Genomic DNA, 26,732 nt, shown 5'->3' with positions numbered 1-26,732 from the left:
GAAAAAAAATTGGAGAGAAAAAGAAAAATAGAAAAAAAATTATAAGTACAAATGGAAAACATAAGATGGAAAACTATTCTGTGAAAAACAAAACAAAAAACACCGTAACTTCAACTTACGGAGCTTATTGGCACTTTTCCACTGCGTGGTATGACTTGACTCGGTACGGCTCGGTTTGCAATTCCATTGCAGTTTAGTACCACTTTAGAGTGGGCAGGTTTTTCCACATCGTTATTGTTGAGTCGCCTCTACTGTCATGACTCATGAAAAACTTTTTTTGCCCCATCAAGCTCTTGCTGAGTCCGTTCCTCTGCTATCAACAAGAGGAACGTCTGTACTTTCTCAACAGACAATGAATCAGCCATTTTTGGGTTGTTAAAGGCACGCTAGTTCAAACTGGTTGTGTTTGATCCTTCGCTGGCTGTGTTGATTTAAATCTAGAGGCTCTGTTGTGTTTGTCACAAGTTCAGTCCACAAGTACCAGGTACTGTACCCAGTGGAAAACCCCCCCAAAAGTGAAGCGTACCGAACCATACCATGCAGTGGAAAAGCGCAATATGATGCCTTAAAATGTTGTTTAGGTAGGCAGAATGCTAGGATTTAAAACGGTGAATTGTGAGCTATGGCACAAGAAAAAACAAGTGCATGTGAGTAAAAGTGTGTGTAACTGCTAGGCAGGCAGCAGTAGGAGGCTAGGAGCTGTTGGTGTGGTGTGTGTGTGTCTAGGAGAGGCTGCAGTGAAGAGAGACCAGAGTCTCTGCACAAACACACCCTCCAGAGGCCTATCCCAGATGTCACCAAATTACAACATTATGGCTGTGTCATCATGCTGCTTGATGAAGATTGAGACATTAGGAGAGACTGGTGTAGGGAAATAAGAAAAATGGGGCCAAATACATCCATATGAATGTATAAGCAGTCGGTGTATGAATGAGTGTGTGAATGGGTGAATGTGTGGCAAATTGTAAAGCGCTTTGGATGGCCATATGGTCTTTTGAAAGCGCTATATAAATGCAGTGCATTTACCAATAAACATTGAAGTGGATGAATAAAATATTTTAAAAAAAACTACCATCTCAAAGAGAAATCACTGCCATGCCCTGTTCTGTCCCCAAATTAAGGATGGATAAAATAGACAGAGCAAATAAAAACGGAGTAAGAGATGTAATGATGTTGGAAGAGACACAACTTCCCTGATTCATGGCTCTAGGGTGTTGATACAAAAGTTTAAGTGCCATTTGACAGCTGATAGTTAGAATAATGCCAACATGACCTTATCAGAGCCATCACTGTCATGACCAGACACAGACAGAACAAATCACTCATAATAATAACGCAGCCCCGGTTTCTCCAGTTAAATTTCCAGGCCTGCATGAACGTTCCCTTTCTCGGCTGAGAGAACTAAAAATACCATCTCATAACAATACCCAATATACTGAAGTGAAAACACAACTCCGGCGAGCCTGCTGAACGTTTCTCTCAGATGGAAGAAGAAATTCTTCATGCAAGCAATAAAACAGATAAAACGAAACGTGCCACTGGATGCTGCAGCAAATATCAAGCTATCTTCAGTCTAAAGAAAGCACTGATGTTTGTGTCACATAATCAATGCCTGATGGTTTCATCTGAAACTACTTGTTGTCATCAGACATCTGTTTCGTGTAATGTTTTTGGGCATGCTGAGATAAAACAATCAACTCGACAGCACATAACCATAAAAAAAACATTATGGATATTTTAATAATCAGTGCCACTTTTTCTGATGCTGATAACAGCAGTGAAGAGGACAAATAATAATAAAAAAAAAAACTTGTACTTTACCTATTTTCTGAAGAATCACGTACACATCAACAAATGACTAACTGCCTGTTTAAATATCTTTACAACTTAATGGTCAGAGTAATGGTGAAATTACAGCAAAGTCCATTTCAAGGAATAGGGAAAATCCTGAAATCTCAATAACTGCTTGCTGAACAAGTGATTAAATTAGATCATTCAATTCCGCAACAAAAATCTAAAATGAACTAGAGGTTGACAGATAGATCAGGCCAAATTTTTTTTATATATCGGCATCGATGTACACTGATATCTATGTTTAGTAGCACCAATTTAAAGTCAGGCACGTCGCCGGGCAGCCCAGTGTTATTGGTGCGGTGGAAAGTGCTGCTGCCACATGTGAAGGACCCCAAGCCAAAACTTTTGGAAGATTCAACAACAGTCCTGGGAGATAAAGGTTGTCAGAGAATTTCCATCCATCCATCCATCATCTTCCGCTTATCCGGGGCCGGGTCGCGGGGGCAACAGTCTAAGCAGAGACGCCCAGACTTCCCTCTCCCTAGCCACTTCCTCCAGCTCTTCCGGGGGGACCCCGAGGCGTTCCCAGGCCAGCCGGGAGACATAGTCCCTCCAGCGTGTCCTAGGTCTTCCCCGGGGCCTCCTCCTGGTGAGACGTGCCTGGAACACCTCCCTGGGAAGGCGTCCAGGAGGCATCCGAAATAGATGCCCGAGCCACCTCAGCTGGCTCCTCTCGATGTGGAGGAGCAACGGCTCTACTCTGAGCTCGTCCCGAGTGACCGAGCTTCTCACCCTATCTCTAAGGGAGCGCCCAGCCACCCGACGGAGAAAGCTCATTTCGGCCGCCTGTATCCGGGATCTTGTCCTTTCGGTCATGACCCACAGCTCATGACCATAGGTGAGAGTAGGAACGTAGATTGACCGGTAAATCGAGAGCTTTGCCTTACAGCTCAGCTCCTTCATCACCACGACAGACCGGTACAGCGACCGCATTACTGCAGAAGCTGCACCGATCCGTCTGTCAATCTCACGTTCCATCCTTCCCTCACTCGTGAACAAGACTCCAAGATACCTGAACTCCTCCACTTGAGGCAGGAACTCTCCACCAACCTGAAGTGGGCAATCCACCCTTTTCCGACTGAGAACCATGGCCTCGGACTTGGAGGTGCTGATTCTCATCCCAGCCGATTCACACTCGGCTGCAAACCGTCCCGTGAAATTGTCAGAGAATTTCACTCTGTAAATGGGGTGGAGAAGTTGGCAGCTCTCACAAACACTGCAGCGTGATTGAGGTCTACGTTACTCCGCCCCGCTCACAGACAGCACCGTGCTCGGAGAGACAGCGGTCCGGGAGCTGGCACAGACAGGTGAATGACATTTGTTCGGAAGCATGGTTTGATGTAGACAATAGCCATGTTTCAATCCAACTCATTTGCATTTAGGGATGTCAATATTCAAGAATTTCCATGATCGATCGTCGTTTAAACTAACAATCAATTAATAACCTTAAGGGGTGGGGGGGGGTGAAATGCTATTTCATGCGTACTGAGTTTTTTTACATTGTTAAAGAGTTGGATTCCCATGCTAAACATGGACAAAGTTTCAAAAATTAAGTTGTACGTTTGAAGGAGTATTTCTGTTCCAAAAATACTCCTTCCGGTTTGTTACAAGTTTCGGAAAGTTTTTTCCGAGTATGGGTCTGTGTGACGTTAGATGGAGCGGAATTTCCTTATATGGGTCCTAAGGGCACTTCTCCCGGAAGAGCGCACGCTCCCGTAGAGCAGAGCAGAGACGAGACATTCACTGACCAGAGCGAGAGCGAAATGTCACAAAAGAAGTGTGTTTTTGGTTGCGAGGGCAAGACAACCCTGCACAGATTACAAAAAAAAAAAAAAAAAAAAAAACGCATTAAGGGACCAGTGGACAGAGTTTATTTTTACAGAGCATCAACGGAGTTGTGCAAGTGTTTTTGTTTGTTCCCTGCATTTCGAAGATGCTTGTTTTACAAACAAGGCCCAGTTTGACGACGGATTTGCACATCGTTTATTTCTTAAGGATAATTCAGTCCCAACGAAAAAGGGTCACGATTGTGTGTTGGAACCGCAGGCGGTGAGTAAAACTGCTTCAAATATCTCTGTGTTGTTAACTTAGCTAGCTCATGATTCTTTAGCTCCGCCCACACATCACGCCTCCAGACGCTCGTGTTATGCCGGAAAAAAAACGGCACAGACTATTTTTCTCTTATAAATATAATAAAACTAAAGACTTGTGGTTGCACTTTATTTTACAGTACGTGTACTAACATGTACTTATAGTGTACTTACAGTGTATTTATCTAAGAAAGTTCTGGTAATACAAGGTAACTACAATGGGGTAGGGTTAGGTTTAGGGGTAGGTTCAGGGTTAGTACCCATTTATTACATAGTTATTGTAATGACTATAATAAGTACATAGTATGTACATGAGGAACAGGAGTGTAAAATAAAGTGCTACCGACTTTTTGGAGATATGAAGGGTGCAGTACTACTCTATAGGTACTCAAGATTAACAGGATATTGCTTAAAAATGCTTCTGCAGCGGTATTATGTGCAAAAGTCACTTGGAAAAAAAGCTTTTTACCGCTGATTAGAGAACCGGCTTTACTGACGAGATGCGCATTAACGATCGTCCGATCGTGACCAGAGCACCCCTAAAAAAAGTAAAGTGCTTTTTTTTTTTAATTATTATTATTATTGCAGCCGTAATGGTTTTAAACTGTATAAACTCAAAAGATATTCTGAATAAAAAAATAAAAAAAGCTTTTGGTGTTTTGCTTTGTGAAAAACTTGTGCAGCTATACTTTTAACCTTTTAATGTATCCAATAGCTAGAAACAAAAGACAGAAGTTCACATCTAACAAAGTTCCTGATCATTTCAGTGTGGTTTCTGACAGCTTGTGATGCATTCTAAGGAAAACGATGTTTCATGACGATGATAAAATGTGTCCGTTATGTCACTGAAGGACACCAAAGAGGAGAAAATATAGCCTATGAAAGTATTTGATTGAGTTTCATAGCCAGGGAGAGAATGGGAAAGGGGCATGAAAAAATAATTTACTAGCAGAAGAGGATCTGAAGGGGGAAAACGGTTTCAATCATAACAGAGGTCATTTACATAAATGTCTTAAGGATACAAAAGCATAAAATGTGTCCTTTAAATGGAAAAAAAAGAAAACCACTTCCCTTCTCCTTTCTAACAACAAAAAACATCTAAAGTTTTACTTGTATAAGCATCACAATAGTGAAAAAAATTAGACTTTTTTCACTCTTGTGACTTCCATTTCATGCTGACTTTCACAACAGACACAAAAATTGTACATAAATTGCTAGGTCTGAAAAAGTTCTGCAAAAAAAAAAAAAAAAAAAAAATTGTAGGGAAAGAAGCTCTGACATGTGTCCGGTCATTGCAACAACAGAATCGGTTTTGATTATGGGCTGCTGCCTTTTTTTTTTTTTTTCATACACCCTTCCAACGGCATTCTCATCCCGAAAGCAAACTGTGACAGAAGCATCTTCTCCCACAGTGCCGTGTAAGATTATCATACTCCTAAATGCATGAGTGCTCTTGTTTTGTTGCTCTGCTTCTTTCCCCTGACTGCGTTTCTGTGCCATGTGACAAGTCGAACCTCTCGGCCCTCTCAATCCAGGTTTAGCGCTCACGTGCCCCTTCAGAGGATTACATTCCTGACATCACCATGCCAGATGCTGACGACAGAAATAGACAATAACACTTCCCCTCACAGGAGGCGACAGTGACCGGTTCACCATAACAGACCAGCTCTATTATTATTATTGATATATACATCTTTTGTTACAATGAAAGTGAATGGGGTCCAATATTGTGTTGACCCCCACTGACTCTCATAGTATGAACATTCTTCCAAATATATTATTTTGTGTTCTGGGCAATAAATAAAAAAAGTCATACCAGTTTAAAACAAAAGGATTTAGAATAAATGGTGAGAGTGAGCAAAAATCCTATTCAGAGTAAAGCATTTAAATTGGAAATCTATGGAGCAAAGAATCCTGGAGGGTTTAAAGCAGAAACGTGAGGTGCATTTTTTGCTAAAGCGCTTATTGTAATTCCTCCTTGTCCGCACTGTAAAAGTTAAGTTGTGAAGACTAAACTCTTTGTTTGGAACCGTGAATGCTCAATTGCTTGGTCCCTTTTAACCTTGCTTTCGGCAGCAAGCCTGAGGTCTGAGCAGGGAAATCCAGTGCATCGTATAGTGGAGATTTGGGGCTTAGTGAAGACCGTCAGTCACTGTGCTTGTTTTCAGCATTGTTTGCTTGTCTCTCGCGGTTTAAACGAACAGGATTAAGCAGCAGCGTGGGCTCTGTCTGGCCGACAGCTCGCCCGCCTAATCTCTGTGCGTAGGCCTTGGGTTTTCTTAGAAACAACCTGTGCTCAATTCACCATGCCAGACACAAGCAATCTCCCTCTCTCGCTCTATCCCTCTCATTTTCTTGTACGGCTACATCCTGTACTTATCAGCATGCAGTGCAGTACAAGTTTGCTGCTTCGAGGACTGCCAGAACATCCACAATGATAAAGCCACACACATACACAAGCAACGATGCTCCTGACAGCTCTCAGGAGGTCCATGCTCTATACTTTTGGATCCATGGCGAATTTTAAAATATACTGCCTTTCTCTTGGAGGCGGCAAGCCAAAAAAACTGATGATTCATCGTGCACTATACAGACGTGTCCAATCAAATGCTTTCTAGAATGACAATGGCTAAATCTGCAGTTTCACACTTCCCAATAATATATACTGAATTACTTTCAACAATAGTAGTACCTACTTAGCATGCGATTTCAGATGCAGCCAATTACTCTGTATAGTTGCAATAGCAACTAACTAGCAGTGAGATACACAAAGAAACAGATCTATGATGTGAAAAAAAAAATTGTTTTGTTCGTATGGGTGGTTCACTTTCATGGTGGCCGCCACGTTGAGACCTCATGACCAGCTAGATACAGCCCACTTTATCTTGGTAACATTATTTTCAGGTTGCAGAATGTCTATTTGTTACAGAATTGGTACATCGTTTTGTTAAAGCCACTTTAATTAGATTTCATCCACACCAATGTATGGCAGCTTAACAATCAAGAAAACTTGCATAACTGTTGATTAGAAAGGTTAATGTTTAAAGCAAAAAATAGCTTGCAAATGAATACTAGCATGCTGCCTAGTCCACATTACTATCTGCCATTTTATTAAAATAAGTGAGTATACTGTATGTGGACTCACTTTGGGTTACGTGAGTGACGACTACAGACCAACATTTCAATTAATCATTTAATGCAACGCACATTGGACATTTTTAATTTTAACAAAATTCTTCAAGAGGGAGATAAGCAATGCATTATGGAATATATTATTTCATGTTGTGAGCCCGGTTGTATTCCAAATATTTCCCAAATCAACATGCATGTCAGGAAACTTGCATACGGTGTACAGAAAATGGTATAAACAGCACAGTAGTATAACATTCCAAACTATTGCCTAGAACACCTTTAATTTTTAAGCACACAGAGGACAGTGGAAGAGAGAAAATGAAACAAAGACAGACTAAGGTAGAATAAACATTGAAAGACTGTTATAAACTCAGGGAGAAAGCTTGAGATGTTTTCAAATAAAGATGGTGTTCCTGTAGGGCAGCTGAAGGCTGCAGTGGAGCAGAACGGCTATACAGACAGACCATCGGTTTCTGGACTGACCAGCAGTGAGAACAGCAAGGAGAAAAACTCGGAAAAAAACGGCACAGAGGAGCGAGACAATGCTGGCTGTAAGTGGGTGTGTGTGTGTGTGTGTGTGTGTGTGAGTGAGAGAAATGGAAGCACTCTTATCAGAAAACACTAGCTTTACCCATATCACACAAAAACACCTGACAGTGAGAAAGAGAACATGACTGGAGATAAACCGTGCCAAAAAGCACCATGATTATACAGAGTTGTAAGACATCGGACCATGGAAATGCTGTTTATTTAAGGACATGTCTAGACTTTAATAAAATTATGTAATTATAAAATGATTTAATTTTGGTGGTACCATGGTAATCAGTGATGCACCGAATTTTCAGCTTAATCCCAAATTCAAACAAACAAAGCAAACAAATTCTAACAAGCTAATATAATTAACCGGAAACAGGTTTCAGCCATCACAGAAATTCTTCAGCACTACATAATTTCCATGATACCCACACCATACACCGTACCTTTAAGTGAATGACCATACCAAACAAGAAATACTGATGCAGAACAGAAACCAGGGCGGAAGGCCAAGGAAGAGAAATTAATGCAATGAAAGAAAGACCACCCCATGGCACACATTCACACTGCAAATGAATCTCTCCTCCTTTTTCTGCAGCTCTGCCCTCCTCTCACAACCTCCAAGGTCGAGGTTAAATGGATCATTGAGTCCCCTGATCCACCCCCTATCGCTGAACATACGACAAGCAGCGGGAGAAAAGCAGATCCCTCTGTGCCACACACAGATACTCTGTGTTCCCTGAGGAACTGGAGGGGAATGAAGAGCGGCCATCTTTATTTTGCAGCAGGATCAATCGTGATGAATGTGATTTATAAAGTAACAAAAAACAGAGGGCTAGTTCCACATGAAGTTTACAATAGGGATGGGCTGTTATTAATATACACTAGGGGTGTCCATGTTTAACCGGTTAACCGATTAACCGTTAAAAATTGCGTAACCGAGTGAAACGTCAATGGCGTGCATTGAATTTAGTTGTAATACATTTTTGCACCACCAGAGACCGCCAGAGCGCTCCCAGACATTTGTAATGTCCACAAGAAGTAGTAATTTTTCTAATATGAAGCGGGCAAAAAAAAAAAGTACAGCGTTGGAGCACTTTAAAATTGAGAGTGACGGGGCAAAATGCAAGTATTGCAATACAGTGCTTAGATATACTTCAAGTACAACTTCGTTGTTGTAATCTCAACAGCCAACACCCGGGCATCATTAGGCCGGTCAGGACACACTGGATGCGTGGCGAAAGCATCTCAGCTGCGTGGCGTGTCTTTTAATTCGTCTCCCATGTTAACAGGTTAGAGCTTGCTGACTGCCTGCGTGAGACGTGCAGCTCAGGCGCAGCTCGACGCGTGCATGCTAGAAATAGAACCGACGCCTTGTTGGAAGCGTTCATGTTTATATGTCATTTTGTAAACAAATACATATTAATTCATGACATTTTGATATTTGAAAGTCTATAGGTTGACATAAATTCAGATATAAATGTAATTAAAAAAAATAATAATAATAATAAATTTTCAAATATTGTACCTGTCAAACATAGTCATAGCCTTAGCGAGGCGGCCGCGGAGCCTGCTTGTTACCTTCGCCTAAACACGGGAAGTTACATAACTATTACTAGAGCCTGTTCCTTTATAACATAGCCAAAGGTCGGTGTACATTTGCTTTATACATTTCAGGCTTATTCTGTGTTAGTGGGCGGGATTATTAGGCAGTTGTAATAGGACCGAATTTGACCAAAGAGATTAAATTTTGTCAGACATTTCTTTTTTTCGGCCAGTGTCCGGAAATTACCGGACAAAAGAAACCCTGGCGCACACTATGGGTAACCGAGTATTAACCGCTAAGGGCCTCGGTTAACGGTTAATGAAAAACTTGAAAACGTGCAGCCCTAATACACACACACACATATAGAGGAACTTATGATTTTGAAGTGCTATATGAACTGGCCATGTTTTCACAAGATTCACCCGTGTGCACTGATAGGCACGGCGGGAAGCCGAATCATGTGTTTGTGCAGTCATGCTGCCACGTTTTGTGACTCAAATCGCAAGCCTCAGGGCTCGTCTCTTATTGCCCTGTCGGTCTCTGCAAACTATACAGAAGATCTCCTCTTTTCACAGTGTGCTGAAACAAAGCTGTCCCGCTCTAAAACTAATGGAAATCAACTCACTAAACCAGAAAAACAATGTTCCAAAACGTCTCTGCCCCCACAACAAAACCTCCTGTTCCTGCTCAAATGGAGCATGATGCGAAGCGCTTCATCTTAGCAGCAGTGGAGCAATCCAGTCACCATGTTTAATAGCGATCCGAGACATTAGGAACGGGATGAAGACATTCTGGGGGGTAGCAGGAAGATGGTGGAGTCAGCTGGCAGCGTGGAATTCATTATAATTAGCAGCTAATAATGAAAAGCCTCTCAATGAGGACCGTGATAAACAACAATCTGTTGGGATCCAAGTCAGCAGTTTAAAAAGAAAAAGATTGAGCGAATCTTCAATTAGAGAATGAGTTTATGCCAAACTTATGGTGAGCTTTCATTATATTTCAGTGTGCAATACATGTAGACATCTGCATTTGGTTTAAAAGCCCCATATTTTGGAATCTCAGTTCAGTGAAAGAGTCGGCTGGGAACTTAGAAGCAAGTTGTGGCTCTAAATGATTCACTGATTAAGAGAGTCTGATTCAAATCACTAGTTCATAAGCAAGTTTAAAGCAGTTTCATGAAACTTTTAAACAGACTCATTAAAAATAACCAATCAAGTAAATTTTTCCTCAAACTGGTCATCACAGTTTGTGTTTGTTGCATGCAGGTAACGGCGCACCCTAACAAGCCAATATCTGACGAAACCATACATTAACGAAGCGTTTTAGTAACATCTCTAATCGTAATCTGAAGAAGTGCAGTTTGAATAGACATTTCAGAGACCAATTCTCACTTTTAACCAGTTGCTTATTAGCATGCATATTATGCATAAGAGGCAGACAGTAAATTTAAAAAGTATCTGTAGTTTATCAGTGTTTTACTTTCGGAAAACTTTACTGCACTACATCTCATAAATAAAAGTTGATAGTTTTACCTTTAATACTTAAGAACTTAAATTTACTACATTCTTGTACTTTAAGTAAATCTTTGAACTACTTGAGGAAAGGTAGAAAGTAATAGATTTCTAATGTAATTAAGTTTTAAATGATATTTAATATGAAACAGTGCAGTAAAACCTACAATATTATGCTTTGGAATGTTGTGAAGTAGTTTTCTGAAGATAAAAAGTACAGACAATACTAGTAAAAATAATTCACTACGGTCCGCCTCTGATAACTAGCATATTTTTTGTTTATCAGTACTTATAAACTTAGCTTCCTTACAAATTATAAAAAACAGTAATTGGGAAATTGAGGCAAAAGTTGTTGGTAATATTGAGAAGTGGACCCTAAAATAAAGTGTGAATGCATGTGCCAAGATGGTAATCAATACATGCACACTAAAAAGTTTAATCTTTATCCAATATCTGTGATATTTCCCTCCAAAAAGTATGAGCTATACAAACATCTTTGTATTCATGTAAACTAGAGTTGCATGTTAAAACGTTTTTAAATACAGGTCGTTTCATTTATTTTCTAGTCAAAATATTCCACATCCAAGCATGTCTATGGGATTCCATTATGCACCAGTTACAAATCTTAAAGTAAGATTGCTCCAAATCCCAAGTTTGAGCAATTGCTTATTGTGCTTCTGCATCTATTACAAGTTTCACATGAGCTGTACTGATGCAGGCTAGAAAGTAAGAACCTGGTCACACCACTTTTATTAGTACTGTTCTATTTGCAGAACAGGGAGAAGAAACAATAAGGGCCGTGGCAGCCATGAGCTGAGCGGTTTCTTCCCCAGAGATTGAACTTGAGCAAAATTCTCCATGGTACATTGCATCAGCCACTTTTCTACACCTTCCAACCTTCCCACATTCCCTCCCACTTGCGAGGACATCGTATCTCTCCATGACAGGCGTCCTGCTCCAGGCCCTTCTACTCATCCGGTTTTCTTCTCCATCATACAGAACAGAGTAGAGAAACCCTGCCAGTGGTGATTTCAGATTAGACACTTCTCCACGGTCACTGCCACCAATAAACAAAAAATCCAGACCAATAAGCTGCAGATATCAGACTCCTGGTGAGCCGCTGACCTCTGAACTTCTCAGAGGCTCCAGATATATTGAGGTCAGAATTCAGGATGCTTTGATTTTCACTGTGCAGCCAAATGGCATTCTCTCCCTCTATACTGTTTCCCCCAAAAGTGCTGCATCAGTGTTGGCAGTGATTTTGGTGGTTCAGCAGAGCAGATCCGGGTCTCTGGGGTGTATACGGTTACAGCACACTGACCTCTCTACTCACCTCTCCTGATCTGACATTTTCATCCTCTTCCCCTGCTCTTCCTCATAACACCAATTCGATCTGATCACTTTAGACCAGAAACAAAAATCACAAAGGATTAAATACAATACTGAGCTACTTGCCACTATATTCCTAAAAATAAGGCACATGATGCATTAGAAGAAACATTCTGGGTTCTGCAAAGAACAGTTCTCAAAAGAACCATTTTTCTTTGTGCAAAGCACATTTTTAAAGTAGATTTTGTACCATGAAAAGATCCCATGAATAATAAAAGTTATTCATAAAACCAGACACCAATATAGAACCTTTTTGTTTGTTTTTTTGTTTTTTTTTGAGTGTATTCACCATTGCTTCCATTCACATCTTTTCATGAATTTTAGGATTCTGCCTTAATAAAAAAAGGCATTGTTTTATCTGGCTATTATATATTTGGGGTTAATAAGATTTATTTTAAGAAAATAATACTTAAATTCAGCATGGACACAATAAGTTGATCAAACAAAGTAAGCAGCACAACTGTTTTTAACATTGATAAGAAATGAAATGTTTCTTGAGCCGCAAAACAAGCACATTAATGATTTCTGAAGGATTGTGTGACAGAGGACTGGAGTAATGATGCTGGAAATTCAGCTTTGCATCACAGGAATAAAATGCACTTTAAAATATTTTCAAAAAGGCAATATTACAAAGCTCAGAAAGTTCAGCAGTCCATTACATTTAATAAAAGATCTGTAATGGCTATAACCGCCATTCCCACTTTACAGCAGTTTTCTTGAAACAATCTACAACTCCAACGATCCCCAAGTTAGTCATTTTTCAACATAATCGGTTTTTCTATTGGATCATGTTGGATGGTAGGTGGTGTCAGTATGTATGCACAGCTTTGTTGTTCTTGGCACTGGTCATGTATTATCTAAATAGTTAGGTAATAAAACTCCAGATGCTTTAGACAAAGCCTGCTAACCAGCACAAACATGCCAACACAGTCTAAATAGAAATGTTGGCAGAGATTATACTGTTTACTTGGGCAGAAAAGGAGAGGGAAGCACTAGAAAAAAAAATCTCAGCTACTTTAAACAAAAAAATCTGCTAATGATTGGTCATTCCTCAGCCAGATAAAAGTACTCAAGACACACAAATAAACTACCGAAAGACTGCTGCTCAATAAGCACAACGGCTGGCCCGCTATCACAGACCTGAATGTCCTTCTCAATGAGACCTGCTCTTAGAACTCAAATAAAGGAGGAGCTATAAGTCGAAGCTTGAGCTGAATTCAAATGAGGACATAGAGCCTTCAGTAGTCTCCCACACAAAATGTACAAGCGCATTTGATCATGTAAATTAAAGCAAAACCACGCACACAGGAGTTCTGCGTTTTGTTTTATTCCCAGATTCATTTGCTGCCACTCTTACAAGTGCAAAAATAAAGCAGTTTGATAGACAAGAGAAGAATGAGGCGACTGACAAGACATCAAAAAAATAAAATCCAAGTAGGGCTGGGCGATATGGAGCAAAAAAATATATCTCGATATATTTTGCTATATCTCGATATACGATATATATCTTGATATCTTTACAGGAAAAATAACCCCCAAAAAACTACTGCAAAAACAAATATGGCAAATATTACATGTTAAGGGGCCTATGAAACATCTTATTTTTTTCTTCACCATATGTTTTATTGTTACCTAATTCTGTGTTTTAGCATGTGCAATTATTTAAATGCATAAAAACAACTTAATTAGTTAAAAACAATCCTTAAAATAGCCTTATGTCAAATGTTTTTTTCCCCTCAGAAATTCTGTGTATTTACATTTTTCTGATTATCAAATGAAGGCATAAAACATTCATTTAATTTATCTTTTAATTATTTAAAATTAAGCAAACTTTATTTTTTGGTAAACAAAGGGGATTTACTATTAAAAATAAAACATGGGAGAAATGTTGTGTGATTATTCCTTATAAAATTATGTTTGTTTCATTTTAATAGTAGTAGTAGTGGGCTATCTACATTCTGCTGTACAATAGTAATAGATTTCTGTCAAATACTTTTATTTTGACGGGTTTACCTTTACAGTTCTGTGTATGTGATACCACACAGTCTATGATGTGATATGAGCTAGTCTTACTCAAATCAAACGGTCAGATGCTCATGAAGTGACTCTCAGTGCAGTTCTGTAGATGTTCCTCATGTGTTCACGTCTTTATTTAGAGTGAGGAAAGACAATGAAATCAGCGCGAGCGTTATGCGAGCTTCCGTGTTTAATGAATGAAGACGCTCTTCTGCTCCATTCGTTGACACAGACACGCAGAACATGCAGGATTCATATTTAAATAGACTTTTCCGGGTTAATATTTGCAGATATTAGTCCATTTCGCGATTTGATGTAAGTGCATGACCGACTTTTGATTAATTCATTAAAAATTTGACCAATTCCGTGACATTCCGCGTTAAACTGTAAATTCCATTTTTATGACTGGATTCCGCGATTCCGTCCGCGTTTCATTGGGCCCTACAGTACACATCTGCCTGCCGTTCGCCCTACGCCTTAAAACTGAAGAATCTCCATATAATGGAGCCAGTTGTCTTTTTTTTTTTTTTGACTAGTTCTCTACACGCGAGGTGAGAGGGGACAAAAGCAAGGAGGCGGGGAGTGAGCCCAGCACAGGGAAGGCAAACAAGCAAAGTGGCGGAATCAGAATATAAACAATATATCGATATATACGATATGTCAAAATCCATATCGTGTTTATAAAAAAGTGGCGGAATCAGAATATAAACAATATATCGATATATACGATATGTCAAAATCCATATCGTGTTTATAAAAATATCTCGATATATTTTAAATATCGAGATATCGCCCACCCCTAAATCCAAGTCAAGAAAGACCATATAAATGAAGCTAACATGGGGAAAGAATGAGCAACCCACACACACACACACACACACACACACACACAAACATAAAAACAATCCTCAAAGAGGAATATTACCATCCTGTTTCCAGCATAAAGGTGATGTAAAAATTGATTTTGAGAATACAACCCATAAAATGTCCTCACAACTAGAGAGATCACTGAAAATGTTTAAATAGCGATTGATGATAATTGCAAACCCCTTATTTAAAATCTACACATTTAATTATTAGCTTTTCATTAACCCCATTTAGGAAACCCTGCATTATTGAATATTATATTCTGGTTGCTCTTGGTGCATGGGGCAAATGTAGTACATTAGCTTACAATCAATCATATTACTTTCAAAAATTCTGAACATCCACACACATACTGCTCTTTCTAAACCATCTTGACAAATGTCCAAGCATCAAGAGAAACACAGATGGCCAGATACGGGCCATAAGCATACATGAAATATATGAAAAATACATGAAATCTGTTTGTGCGTGTGATGGAGAACAACATGCTCTTGAATAGGAGAGCGAATGTTTTATTCATATGTGAACACATGCAGAGGAGAGGAGTCACACCCCATCTGAACACAACCAGTGCACACACACTCGCACATATTCAGACCCTCAAAATCTGTCATGCCCTCCAAATGAGTAGCTGACAAATCTCTATGGTGCAGTTAAAGGTGGAACGGACTGCGGTCACTCATGCTAAAGGAGCAAATGTGCCTGCTTCTGTGACTCTTTGATAGTGGAGAGTCTAAATTTGTGGTGAGCCAAGCCGAGGGAGGTAACTGTGCTTCTCACTCTCTCATACAAAGAGAAGATGGACAAATACGTGCTGGATAATTAGAGCGAACGCGCCACCAAGGAGACAGATTCGGAGAGAGCAGGGCTTGCTATATATAACTTCCTCTAATGCAGCCGGTCCTGGAGAGAGACCTGAAGCAGCAGACATGCTCAGACATGACACAGGAGAAGATAAGAGACATATTTACAGAAAGAGAGGGAGCCAGTGGAAGACAGACAGATAAGAGAGACGCACACAAACTCAGACACAAAGAAAGCAAGAAACTGCAGGGTGGGTGTACCAACAAAAGATGCACTTTTTCCAAAAAACAAAGTACAGACTTTAGACAAAATGAAATGTTAGCTACTTGCAATTAGAAGTCGATAACCAGTTTCAACAAAATAACCATTTGGGGGTTCCGTAAATGTGTGCATATAAGAAATTAATACATTAAATATGCATAAAACTAAATCAAAAGTGACCAAGATATTTACTTCATGTTTATGTTAAAGAGGTTGATTTTTTCTAGATTTTTTTTTTTAAACAAAAGATTGTAGGGAAAAAATAAATCTACCAAATGAATAAATGTAAAAAAATAAAAATAAAAAAAATAACAATAAGTGGAATTGGAATCCAACTTTTAAACTTAAACCAACTTGACAGCAAATACAATACTTTGCCCATTAAAATGTTTTTTTTTTCTCAGTTTCTTACTCTTCATAATGAACTGTATATAAATATATTATATACACATAATAAAGAATGCAGAACTATACAAAAAAAAAAAAAAAAAAAAAAAAAACACACACACTTTGATTCCACGTAAATATAATTGATCCGTTTTCCAACAAGAAGTAAATAAGAAAAGTGGACAGTTTCATCTCGTACTAGTGATTACAAACTAATTTAATTTACATAATTTTACATTTTGTTCAGATGCTGGCATATGGTCTAACGGTTGGAAACGGTGTCAACAGTTTAATAGATCCATTTAAAATGACTTTAATTGAAGTACAGATTATTTGTACTTTATAAAAACCCAGGACACGTTGAACTCAAAAATTGCTTCAGAATAAGAACAAAAATATATTTTCACCTAAAATAAATCTCATCCTATTAGTCAACAACGCAAATAATCCTTCTGATCACCAGAGATTGAGGGCAGTGTTATGAATAAAGGGTGCAATCTCAAAAAGTATGTCAGTGACTAAGGTGCAGACTCACAGTCTGAGCTCACTCAAGGGTGCAGCTATCAGAGTGTGTTTGCGTATGTATGCATCATATCAGTAATGGATGGGCGGAGCATCTGTAACACGTTCTCTTCTCTCGAGCGCCCAGTGTGTCTTACAGCTAAGAAGATTTGTGGTGAGACTGAGAGCAGCTGGTAAAATAATTGAAAGTGTCTCTCTAAGCACTAAGCTAAGCTCTCAGCTCAAAGGATGAGCATCAGGGTGGTGTGAACATAGCTCAGGCTTTACGAAACAGGAAATGGCTGACCGGACCATCATCAATGCCTCCAATCCAACAATAGTGCTCTGCCACACCTGACATGCAGATGAATTCACTTCCAAATGGTTTTGTCCTGCCATAACTTAATAGGGTGAGTCATGTGTGAAAAGCAGGGAAAACATCAGAATTTTGTTTAGGATGCCAAATGTTTTGTTTTTGTTTGATTTTTCCACGCATGGAATATTCCTCACATCAATAATAAAAAAATAAATAATAAAAAAAATGAATTTGCAGTCATACAGACATAAACATGAAATCTAGATAACTAGTAATGTTGATGGCCAGCAAATTTAATTTTTTCACCCGTCATTGAATTAGTAAAGTCAGATGTCATCTTTATTCTGATGAAAAAGTGGAGTAGATTCAATATGTCCGACTTTTTTTTTTTTTTTTTGTGAACGCAAGAGTACAAATCCATTAAACAGACTGCACACCTATGATAAAAGCAAAATATTTTTTTTTTTATAAAACTGAACATTTAAATAAAATAAAAAGAATGAACTATTAACTTTATAATTTAAAATGTACTATTTATCAGATAAATAAAATACTGGAACATTTAAATGCAATAAATATTTTAAATAAATGTCTCTGTGCACAGAAAAACAAATGAGTTCCTCTCGACGCTTCCAGTGAACATCACATCAAAAGGAGTGCACAATGTGCCAATTAACATCTGATCTCCAGCCTGACTGTCTTCTCATCTGATAAAAACACATGCGGCCATGTCCCATTTGGGTCCTAGTGCTGGTCAGGATGCTTGCACCAATTCAGAGCTCACAATAGCCCCTCGCTGACATCCATTCATCACTCCTGGTCTGAGCAATTCATGCTATTAAAAGCCCTGCTAACACATCCAACACAATGAAGACTGCATGCAAATGGCTTGTGTGCAATCACCCCCACAAAAACACATAAAACCACTAGTTAACCATACACAAGTGCGAAAACAAAAGAAATGTTGCTTTAAAGTCCGTTGTTGTTTCTAACCAGGTGGAAGATTTGATCAGAACAAACCATATTTAGGAAAAAAAAAAAATCTAATATAGGCAACACTCAAAAGGCCCTCACACAACCCTTTTAACATCCATAACATGAGGGAAACAAGATTTTCATGGGAAGAAATATAAGGCAGGACACGGAGTGTGAAAAGGGGACAGTCCATACTAGAATGGATTGGATTTCAGAAAAAGCTAAAATGTATTATTCGTATTATTATTATTATTATTTTCTATATTAATAAATTTACAACATATCAGCAAAGGCGAGATTCATGGAAACTAAAGAGATTTAAAATAGACTTAATGATAAATAAATTAATTGTATACAATAAATGTAACCATTTTAAATACTTGGATATAAAATAAATTATTTCCAATAAAGTTTCCAGGAGAAAATGGTTCGGAAAATTTACAAAAATTAAATGGGCAATTGCTCCCCTTTCAAGAAATATACATGGGTAAGCCAAAAAGCACAGTAATTTCAGGTATGCACCATATTATTATGAGAAGACTACAAAAACTACCTTTTTTTTAAAAAAACATGCACTGATGAATCATGCCAAATAAGTGCAGGAATGTGATTAGATTAGATTTCATGCTGACTTTAAATCTTTTGTGCAACTACTCCTTGCAATGCATCATTACAAGGGCCTAGAGTCCCATCACAGAAGGCAGTGCTGGACGACTGCATAACAAGAGCAAGGTGGGCCCTCGAGCAACCTGGAGAAGAGACAACACTTTTTGTTTACCATCTCAGCAGCTTGGAAAACAGCACAGAGACTCCCACTCAACCACTGAGATCTTACAAGCTGCTTTTTAGATTTCTCTTAAACCTACACTGTGACAATTCTGGGGTTGCGTAACTCACAAGTATGCCAAGATCAGTGTTTTAATGTGCATGAGGATCACTCTTGTTATGATCTGAATCTTATGTTATGATCTGAAAAGAGCACACAGGGCATTGCTTTAAGTATTTAAAATAAACACTTCATTCATGCCACGATGTGTCTAAGCTTGTGTTACAATCAGTGAAAACACTAAAATGTGAAAAAGCGGGCAAGCTTCGAACACGGCACATATATGATTTGGCACTAGTCAAATTCCAGCATTGTGTTAGCTGGCAACATGTTATTTCAGCATGGCTGGGCTTGGGGTTGGGCAGTTCATTCGTTTGAATTGGAGAGGAACTAATTTCTAAATTAATGGTTCAAGAAATGAACTCGTTTCAAATAAACAACATTTTTCCCAAGAAATTGTTCTTTTAATTACACATCTGACAACGAAAACAACTCGAGGAAAAAAAACCTGAGCGGTAGTGCCAGTCATTATGAAAGCTGTACAAGCAAAAACCGTCACACTGAGCAAGACAATCTACCGTGAAAGCTAACAAAACAGGATTTGATCACATACACTATTGGAAAACACAGATAAAATGTTCAGCGCTTAACAATAAGGATAGCTCAAGGCTGAAGCTTGAGTCTAGTGCTGCATTTATGCAATCAATTCAGGTTGCACCAATGACTCCTTACTTAACAGAACCTGTATGTGACCAGTTCTGTTGAGTATAATGATCATTCATAAAGAAGTTAAACTAAATTGACACAGGGATCTAAAGAGGCGTTTACCTGTAGCCCTTTCCACACATACAGCCTTCACTGTAAAGTACTGTAAAGGGATCATGTGTGAACAGAATCTTTTGAGAAATACTGGTAAATTTGTTCTGGCAGTTTACTGGTATGAGAAGTTGTAAGATTACCAGTAAATAACCAGTAATGTGCTCAATGTGAACACAGAACAAGACTACCTGTGCTAGCATTTACGAGTTCAGAACGACACGACTAGAGACTCTGGGCCAACCGTAACATTCTGCTGCATATGAAGAGATGTATTCCACACGGTGTAGTTCGGTTTTAATTCATCTAACACAATGTATCTGGACCAAAAGCAGCTGCACGAGTGTGAATTTCTGACAAAAATTAAAACATCAATAAAAACACTGACCGTGTATACCCTTCCCCTTTAACAAACAATACCAGGAGGAGAGGTAATTGACCAGTTTTTTGAAAATTATATGTGAATGGTGCTTTAAAAAAAATATATTTTTTGCATATTTTTGTATCTACAGGTAAAGTTTTTCCAGGAATTTTACAGCAATTTACTGGTATTACTGTGTGAAAGGGGCTATTACTTGACATGACGTTTTAAAAAAACGTTCATGGCACAAGTCAGTAAAAACAGAGACATGCAATCCAACAGCCAAAAACTTCAATATGACTGGAGACACAATCTATGCAACTCTCATTGCATTTTCCTCAAAGTACAATATAGAGTCCCATGTGACGGATATAAATTAACGCCACTGGTTTAGTTGCAAAAACGATGACTCCAAGACTTTAACATTCAAACACTTGCCCGCTTGACGTCTGTTTTCTTATTGTCAATCAAGTTCACATAGTTGCATTATATTTGTTCAATTTACAGCTATTAAATAAATGACAATAACACACCCTAAAAGTTACATACAAGTTAAACTTTAATTTACCTATCATATGATAAAATGTCATTTATTAATTATAATATTTTATAATTTTAATGGTTTCCCTGTTTTTTTATATGTATTTTTTTTCTTTTTTTTTCTGAATGGTAAAGTTTAAAAATGTGGCAAATTTATCAGGTAAACATTTTAAGTTAATAAATATCTTCAATCACTTGATGTAAATATATACAGGTAAAACCAGTTTGGTCTCAGGACCAGTGAAACTGTTGTATAGGCAACAGAAATGGGAAAGATCTGTATTTTTGAGCCTAAAGGTGTCATGGTTATATAACATATGGCTGTAACAACATAAAAAAGGCACATATCCACAGCTGAGGATTAAAAAAAAATTCCAAGCTAGCACCAGCTTCAGAAAGCAGCAAAGCATCAATGATCAAACAGACAGCCCAGTGTGATTTTAACACTTTGCCTTTGTCTCCTGCAAAATACAATGCCACCTGGCAAAAGAGAGGGAATAATTCCCATCCCCAGCACTAGGAGGGAGAAACTGAAGGTTTCAATGTGTGCAGTTGCTCTGCAGTTTAGTTAGCGAGACCTCAGGGCTGCGCAGAACCTCTGCAGAACTTTCCCATCCAGGTTATAAATCAGGTCCGAGGTCAACGAGACTCACCAGCTCAGCATCAAACTCCCGCTGACCAGAAACACAAAGCGGCACAGAGCCTGGAAACACACACCTCTCTCAAAATAACATTTTACCATGGTCATCGTATTCTTGAGGAGCTATCAGATCAAAACAATCAAGGAGTCAAATGTATAACAAAGACGAAAGCAGTGATAACAGAAATACAATAGGGTCGTAATATCGATCTGAAGGGTAAAACGATTCTTTGATTTTCTACAGTAATGCTGATCTATGCATATTCAGAAACATCACTGCACCTGCACCTCCTCATGATGGTGAACCACAAGCAGCTCCTTTCTCTCAAAATGCATCAATTAGCAACAACGGGATTTCATTATTTCAGTGCGTCAGTGTCATTATTTCTTGCACTGAACAGAATTGTTTCATAATTTGTTATATCATGCCTGCAGGCGGAGCTCTTATTGGAAGAGCATGCCATCGGAAAGAACTATTGGTACACATGTAAAAGCACAAAAACGCCTCTAGCACAAAGGCAGCAGTGATTAGGTAAGGTTTAAAGCAAACAGACAGGGATCATCCAGGAAAGGAATGAAACTTGACTTTCTTACAAGAGTTCATTTGCCTACAGTGGAAGCAACTGACACGTTTCACAAGCCTGACATAGTGTTCTCCGACGAATACAAACTTGTCCTTTAACACAGGGAGTGATTTATCATCAGACACATTCATCAAAAATAAATGGCTTTTCAGGTGTTTGGTCTGATGTTTATGTATAATGATCTGAATCATTTCGGTTATATAGTGTGATCAAATATTTTGAAGCGTATTAACCATCTTGATTCATTGCTGTCATTTTACACCAAGCCAAAGCTCAGAGTAGATACAAATCTCTAAAAGGTCTCTTCTGATCAGTCATCAAGGAAAACTGTGGATCTTCTCCAATTGAAGACCACAGTTATAATCCATGCACTTATGAAATAATGTAAAAATTAAAAACAGCAACTTACATTATGGGTTTAAAAAAGATTTAAAGGAATATAAAGGTTTTAAAATGTACGTGTACATTTGACACTATGATAAAATCTATGTGGTTTGGGGTTTAGTTTTCCAATCCAAAAACAGAAATAAACAACGGAGATAAATACTACTGAGAACAGATCAAGGCATTTAACCTCCACATCTCGTCTAAAGAAAGACATTTTTCATTTGTTTGACTACGTCCAGGGACGACTCACAAAAGAACACGCATTTACTATTCATTGACTTCATATCACATTAGAATTAGTGTCTTTTCTTGTATAAAATTAGTCTAAAACACAGCCCGGGACACGGACCCTTTAAAGCGCCTTATCAGACTAACGTTAGTGATTTTACAAGCTGAACATTATTAGTAAACTACTAATGCTACTTACCCAGAAATAATACCATCACATAAAAAGACGTCTCAGTGCAGAAATATCAAAGTAAACACTAGAATATAATTATGAAAACAAGGGTGAAATATTAGTGCGCACTTAACGTTACCTCAATGTATCCAGCCAGACTCGGAACCGCGATGGCCAGAAGGAGCACAGATATGGCCGGGACTAAACCCATCTTCCCCGGTTACTCTCTTTTAGGATTTATGCTGAAATTATCCCGCTGTGGATTCTTATCAGAGGCTCTGAAACAGAAAACAGCTCAGTAAACGGTCCGCGAGCTGTTGTTGTTGTGCGCGTGGATCCCGCTCTCAGCGCGTGTGGAATGCTGCGCGTGTACGACTGCCCCTTCCCGACTCCCGAGCGTGAGCTCTCAAAACTATACCACGAGCACGCACGCCCCCGGCTGACTGATGAAGGGACAGACCGGAAATGAGGTCATCCTGCTGTCATCTCCTGAAGGATACAAACTGGGTGTGAGTACCTCCTTGTCTATTATGAAATCTGATTTCATAGATTTTAAGGATAAAATGTTTACCTATATATAGTGAAAAATATTAAACAGAATTCATTTTGAATGTTTACTTATTTTTTTATGTTCTCTGTACAGCTGCGATCATAAAAACTGTATTTTTTATATTCACACCAATGTTCCCGATTTTAATATATTTTAAAATGTAATTTATTCCTGTGATTTCAAAGCTGAATGTTTAGCATCAATACTTCAGTCACATGATCTTTTACAAATCATTCTACTTGTTCTGATTTGCTGCTACAAATGTGGGGGGGGGGGGCGTTTATTATTATTTTTGCATTATTATTATTATTATTATCATCATCATCATTATCATTATTATGTTGAAAACAGATTAAAATGTTTATAGCTTTAAAAACAAATTTATACTGACTTCAAGCTTTTGAATGGTATAGTGTATAATGTTACAAAAAGCTTTTTTTTATTAAATTAAATTTTAAAAATATATTAAAATATAAAGCAGCTATTTGAAATAGTAAACATATTTTACAATATTGCTTTTGCTGTACTTTGGATCAAATAAATTATGGTTTGGAAGATAATTATTTTAAAAACATAAAAAAAATCTTATGGTTCAAAAACTGGTAGTGTGTGTGTGTGTATACGCACAGTGGTGTGAAAAAGTGTTGCCCCCCTTCCTGATTTATTTTTATCACACTTTAATGTTTCACATCATCGAACAAATTTAAATATTAGTCAAGGATTACACATCCAAAGGTTTTTCCCCCATGTTAAAGGTTTTAATTAAGGGGAAACAAAATCCAAAACTACATGGGTCTGTGTGAAGAAGTGTTTGCCCCCCTGTTGAAACTGTGGTTTATCATACCTGAATTTAATTTCTCTAGCCACACCCAGACCTTATTAATGCCACACCTGTTCACAATCAAGAAACCTCTTAAATAGGAACAGCCTGGCAAAGAGAAGTAGATCAAATGATTCTCAAAATCTAGACATCATGCTGAGATCCAAAGAAATTCAGAAACAAATGAGAAAGAAAATGATAAGTCTGATAAAGATTATGAAGCCATTTCTTAAGCTTTGGGACTCCAGCGAACCACAGTGAGAGCCATTATTCCCAGATGGCAAAAACATTGAACAGTGGAAAACCTTCCAAGGAATGACCGGCTGACCAAAATTACCCCAAGAGCACAGTGACGACTCATCTAAGAGGTCACAAGAGATCCCACAACAACATCCAAAGAACTGCAGGCCTCACTTGCCTCAGATAAGGTCTGTGTTCATGACTCCACCATAAGAAAGAGACTGGGCAAAAATGGTCTGCATGGCAGAGTTCCAAGATGAAGACCGATGCTGAGCAAAAAGAACACAAAAGCTTGTCTCAGTTTTGCCAGAAAACATCTCGATGATCCCCAAGACTCTTGGGAAAAACTCTATGGACTGACGAGACAAAAGTTTAACTTTTTTTGGAAGGTGTGTGTCCCATTACGTCTGGCGTAAAAGTAACACCGCATTTCAGAAAAAGAACCTCATATCAACAGTAAAATATGGTGTTGGTGTATGGTGACTTGCTGTGATAAATGGAACCATGAATTCTGTTGTTCACCAAAAAATCCTGAAGGAGAATGTCCGACCATCTGTTCGTGACCTCAAGCTGAAGCGAACTTGGTGTCTGCAGTACGACAACGATCCAAAACACACCAGCAAGCCCACCTCTGAACGGCTGAAGAAAAACAAAATGAAGACTTAGGAGTGGCCTAGAAAAAGTCCTGACCTGAATCCTATTGAGATGCTGAGGCATGACCTTAAAAAGGCAGTTCATGCTCAAAATACCTTGTAATGTGGCTGAATTACAACAATTCTGCATCGATGAGTGGACCAAGATTTCTCTATGGTGCTGTAAACGACTCCTTGCAAGTTATCGTAAACGCTTGATTGCAGTTGTTGCCGCCAAGCGTGGCCAAAAGAGTTCTTGGGTTTTTTCACACAGGGCCATGTAGTTTTGGATTTTGTTTTCCCTAAATAAAACCATAACTTAAAAACTGCATGTTGTTTTACTAATATTTAAAATTGTTTGATCCAAAACATTAAAGTGTGACAAACATGCAAAAAAAAAAAAAAATCATTTTTCACCCCTATCTGAAACTTTTTTTTTTTTTTTTTCTGAAAAATCCTCTTTTTAACAGAAAATGTAGCTATGAGCAGCTCTGTACAGTTGAGGATATGTATCTCTTCTTCCTCACAACATAGATATGGTGTTTTCAGTTATTATTTGGGATTTTGCATAAGCATGTTCAGTTGCAAAAATAACTGACTAAAGCTACCCTATGACTTTTTAACCCTTTTTCCTTTTACCATGCCACATACTGTCCATTCACAGTGACTACTTTTCTAAACATAATTGTTTTTTTAGGGATTGTTCACATGAAGGGGAAAAAAAAGCCATTTACTCAATCCCACTCTTTTCAAACCTGAGTGAGTTTATTTCTTTTGCGAACACAAAAGAAGATATTTTGAAGAATGTGAGGAACATAATTTGTTAGCCGGTAGCCACAGACTTCAATAACATATAACAATAAAAATAGGGTGAGATTTTAGGGTGGACCATCCCTTGAAACAAATGGAAGAAACACACTGTAACTCTAATCCCAATTGTGTATTTCTAACAGTCAGATGCTGCCACCTATCACAACCTCATTATTTGCAAAGAGAAATTTCCATATAGAGGATTGTCAAGATATTTTACTGGAAACTGGTCTTCATTACATATATTTTCTGTTTCTAAATTTGGTATTACTTTTGTATTTATTCATATTCTGTGTCAATTATCTTTTACATATTATATACAGCTAATAACTTTCGTTAGAGCACCGTCATAAATGCTACAATTTCATATGTCAAAAAAGTACCTGACTGTCCCAACATGCTGTTGTGGTGTTTATGTAAGACCCTAATAGAGACTAAAAGATATTATAAGACCAGGCAGGAGACCAGGGATAGAAATAAATACAATATTAATAAAATAAAATACAAAACTAATATTAATGAAAAAAAATATTATTTAGAATGTTCTTTACAAGACCATTAAGTTTCTATATAGCACTTTTAAAGCATGGTTCTTTATGGAACCTTATAAAATTGGTTCAACTATTGTTACAAGCTGAAGAACCCTACCGGTACCGTCTAGAACCAATTCTTAAGAGTGCATATCTGCTAAAGTCCTAGTGGTCATGACAGATTACCATTTATAAATGTCTTTCTTGTAAGAAAGTAATTAATTAAAAGAGCGAGAGAAGGAGAGATATGTTTGTTTATAAGAGACCAAGTGAAAATAAATACAAACCTAAATGCTATTCTTTCCAATATTGCACTGTGTTGACAGCAGTTTTACAATCAACGAGAGGAAGCTGACATTACCAACATCACATTTGGCATCTCAGAAAAAGCCACAGTTTCCTCTCTTTAACAT

The 26,732-nt window shown here is 38.2% G+C and overlaps 1 protein-coding gene across 5 annotated transcripts in view; it reads right to left on the bottom strand.

Moving 5' to 3' along the window:
* The window catches only part of LOC113073162 (amyloid-like protein 2), a 72,948-nt gene extending 49,814 nt beyond the window's left edge, over positions 1-23,134 (bottom strand). For 2 of the 5 annotated variants that reach the window (XM_026246035.1, XM_026246037.1), the window contains exon 1: positions 22,877-23,134. In XM_026246035.1, coding sequence (XP_026101820.1) covers positions 22,877-22,948 — 72 coding nt within the window. In that variant the 5' untranslated portion in view covers positions 22,949-23,134. The remainder of the gene's footprint in view (positions 1-22,876) is intronic. The other 3 variants (XM_026246033.1, XM_026246036.1, XM_026246034.1) reach the window with 2 other exon arrangements.
* Between the last annotated feature and the right edge of the window lie 3,598 nt (positions 23,135-26,732).

The sequence above is a fragment of the Carassius auratus genome, unplaced genomic scaffold (assembly GCF_003368295.1).
Source record: "Carassius auratus strain Wakin unplaced genomic scaffold, ASM336829v1 scaf_tig00011493, whole genome shotgun sequence".
NCBI classification, from domain to species: domain Eukaryota; kingdom Metazoa; phylum Chordata; class Actinopteri; order Cypriniformes; family Cyprinidae; genus Carassius; species Carassius auratus.
This window is presented reverse-complemented; position numbering and strand designations above follow the sequence as displayed.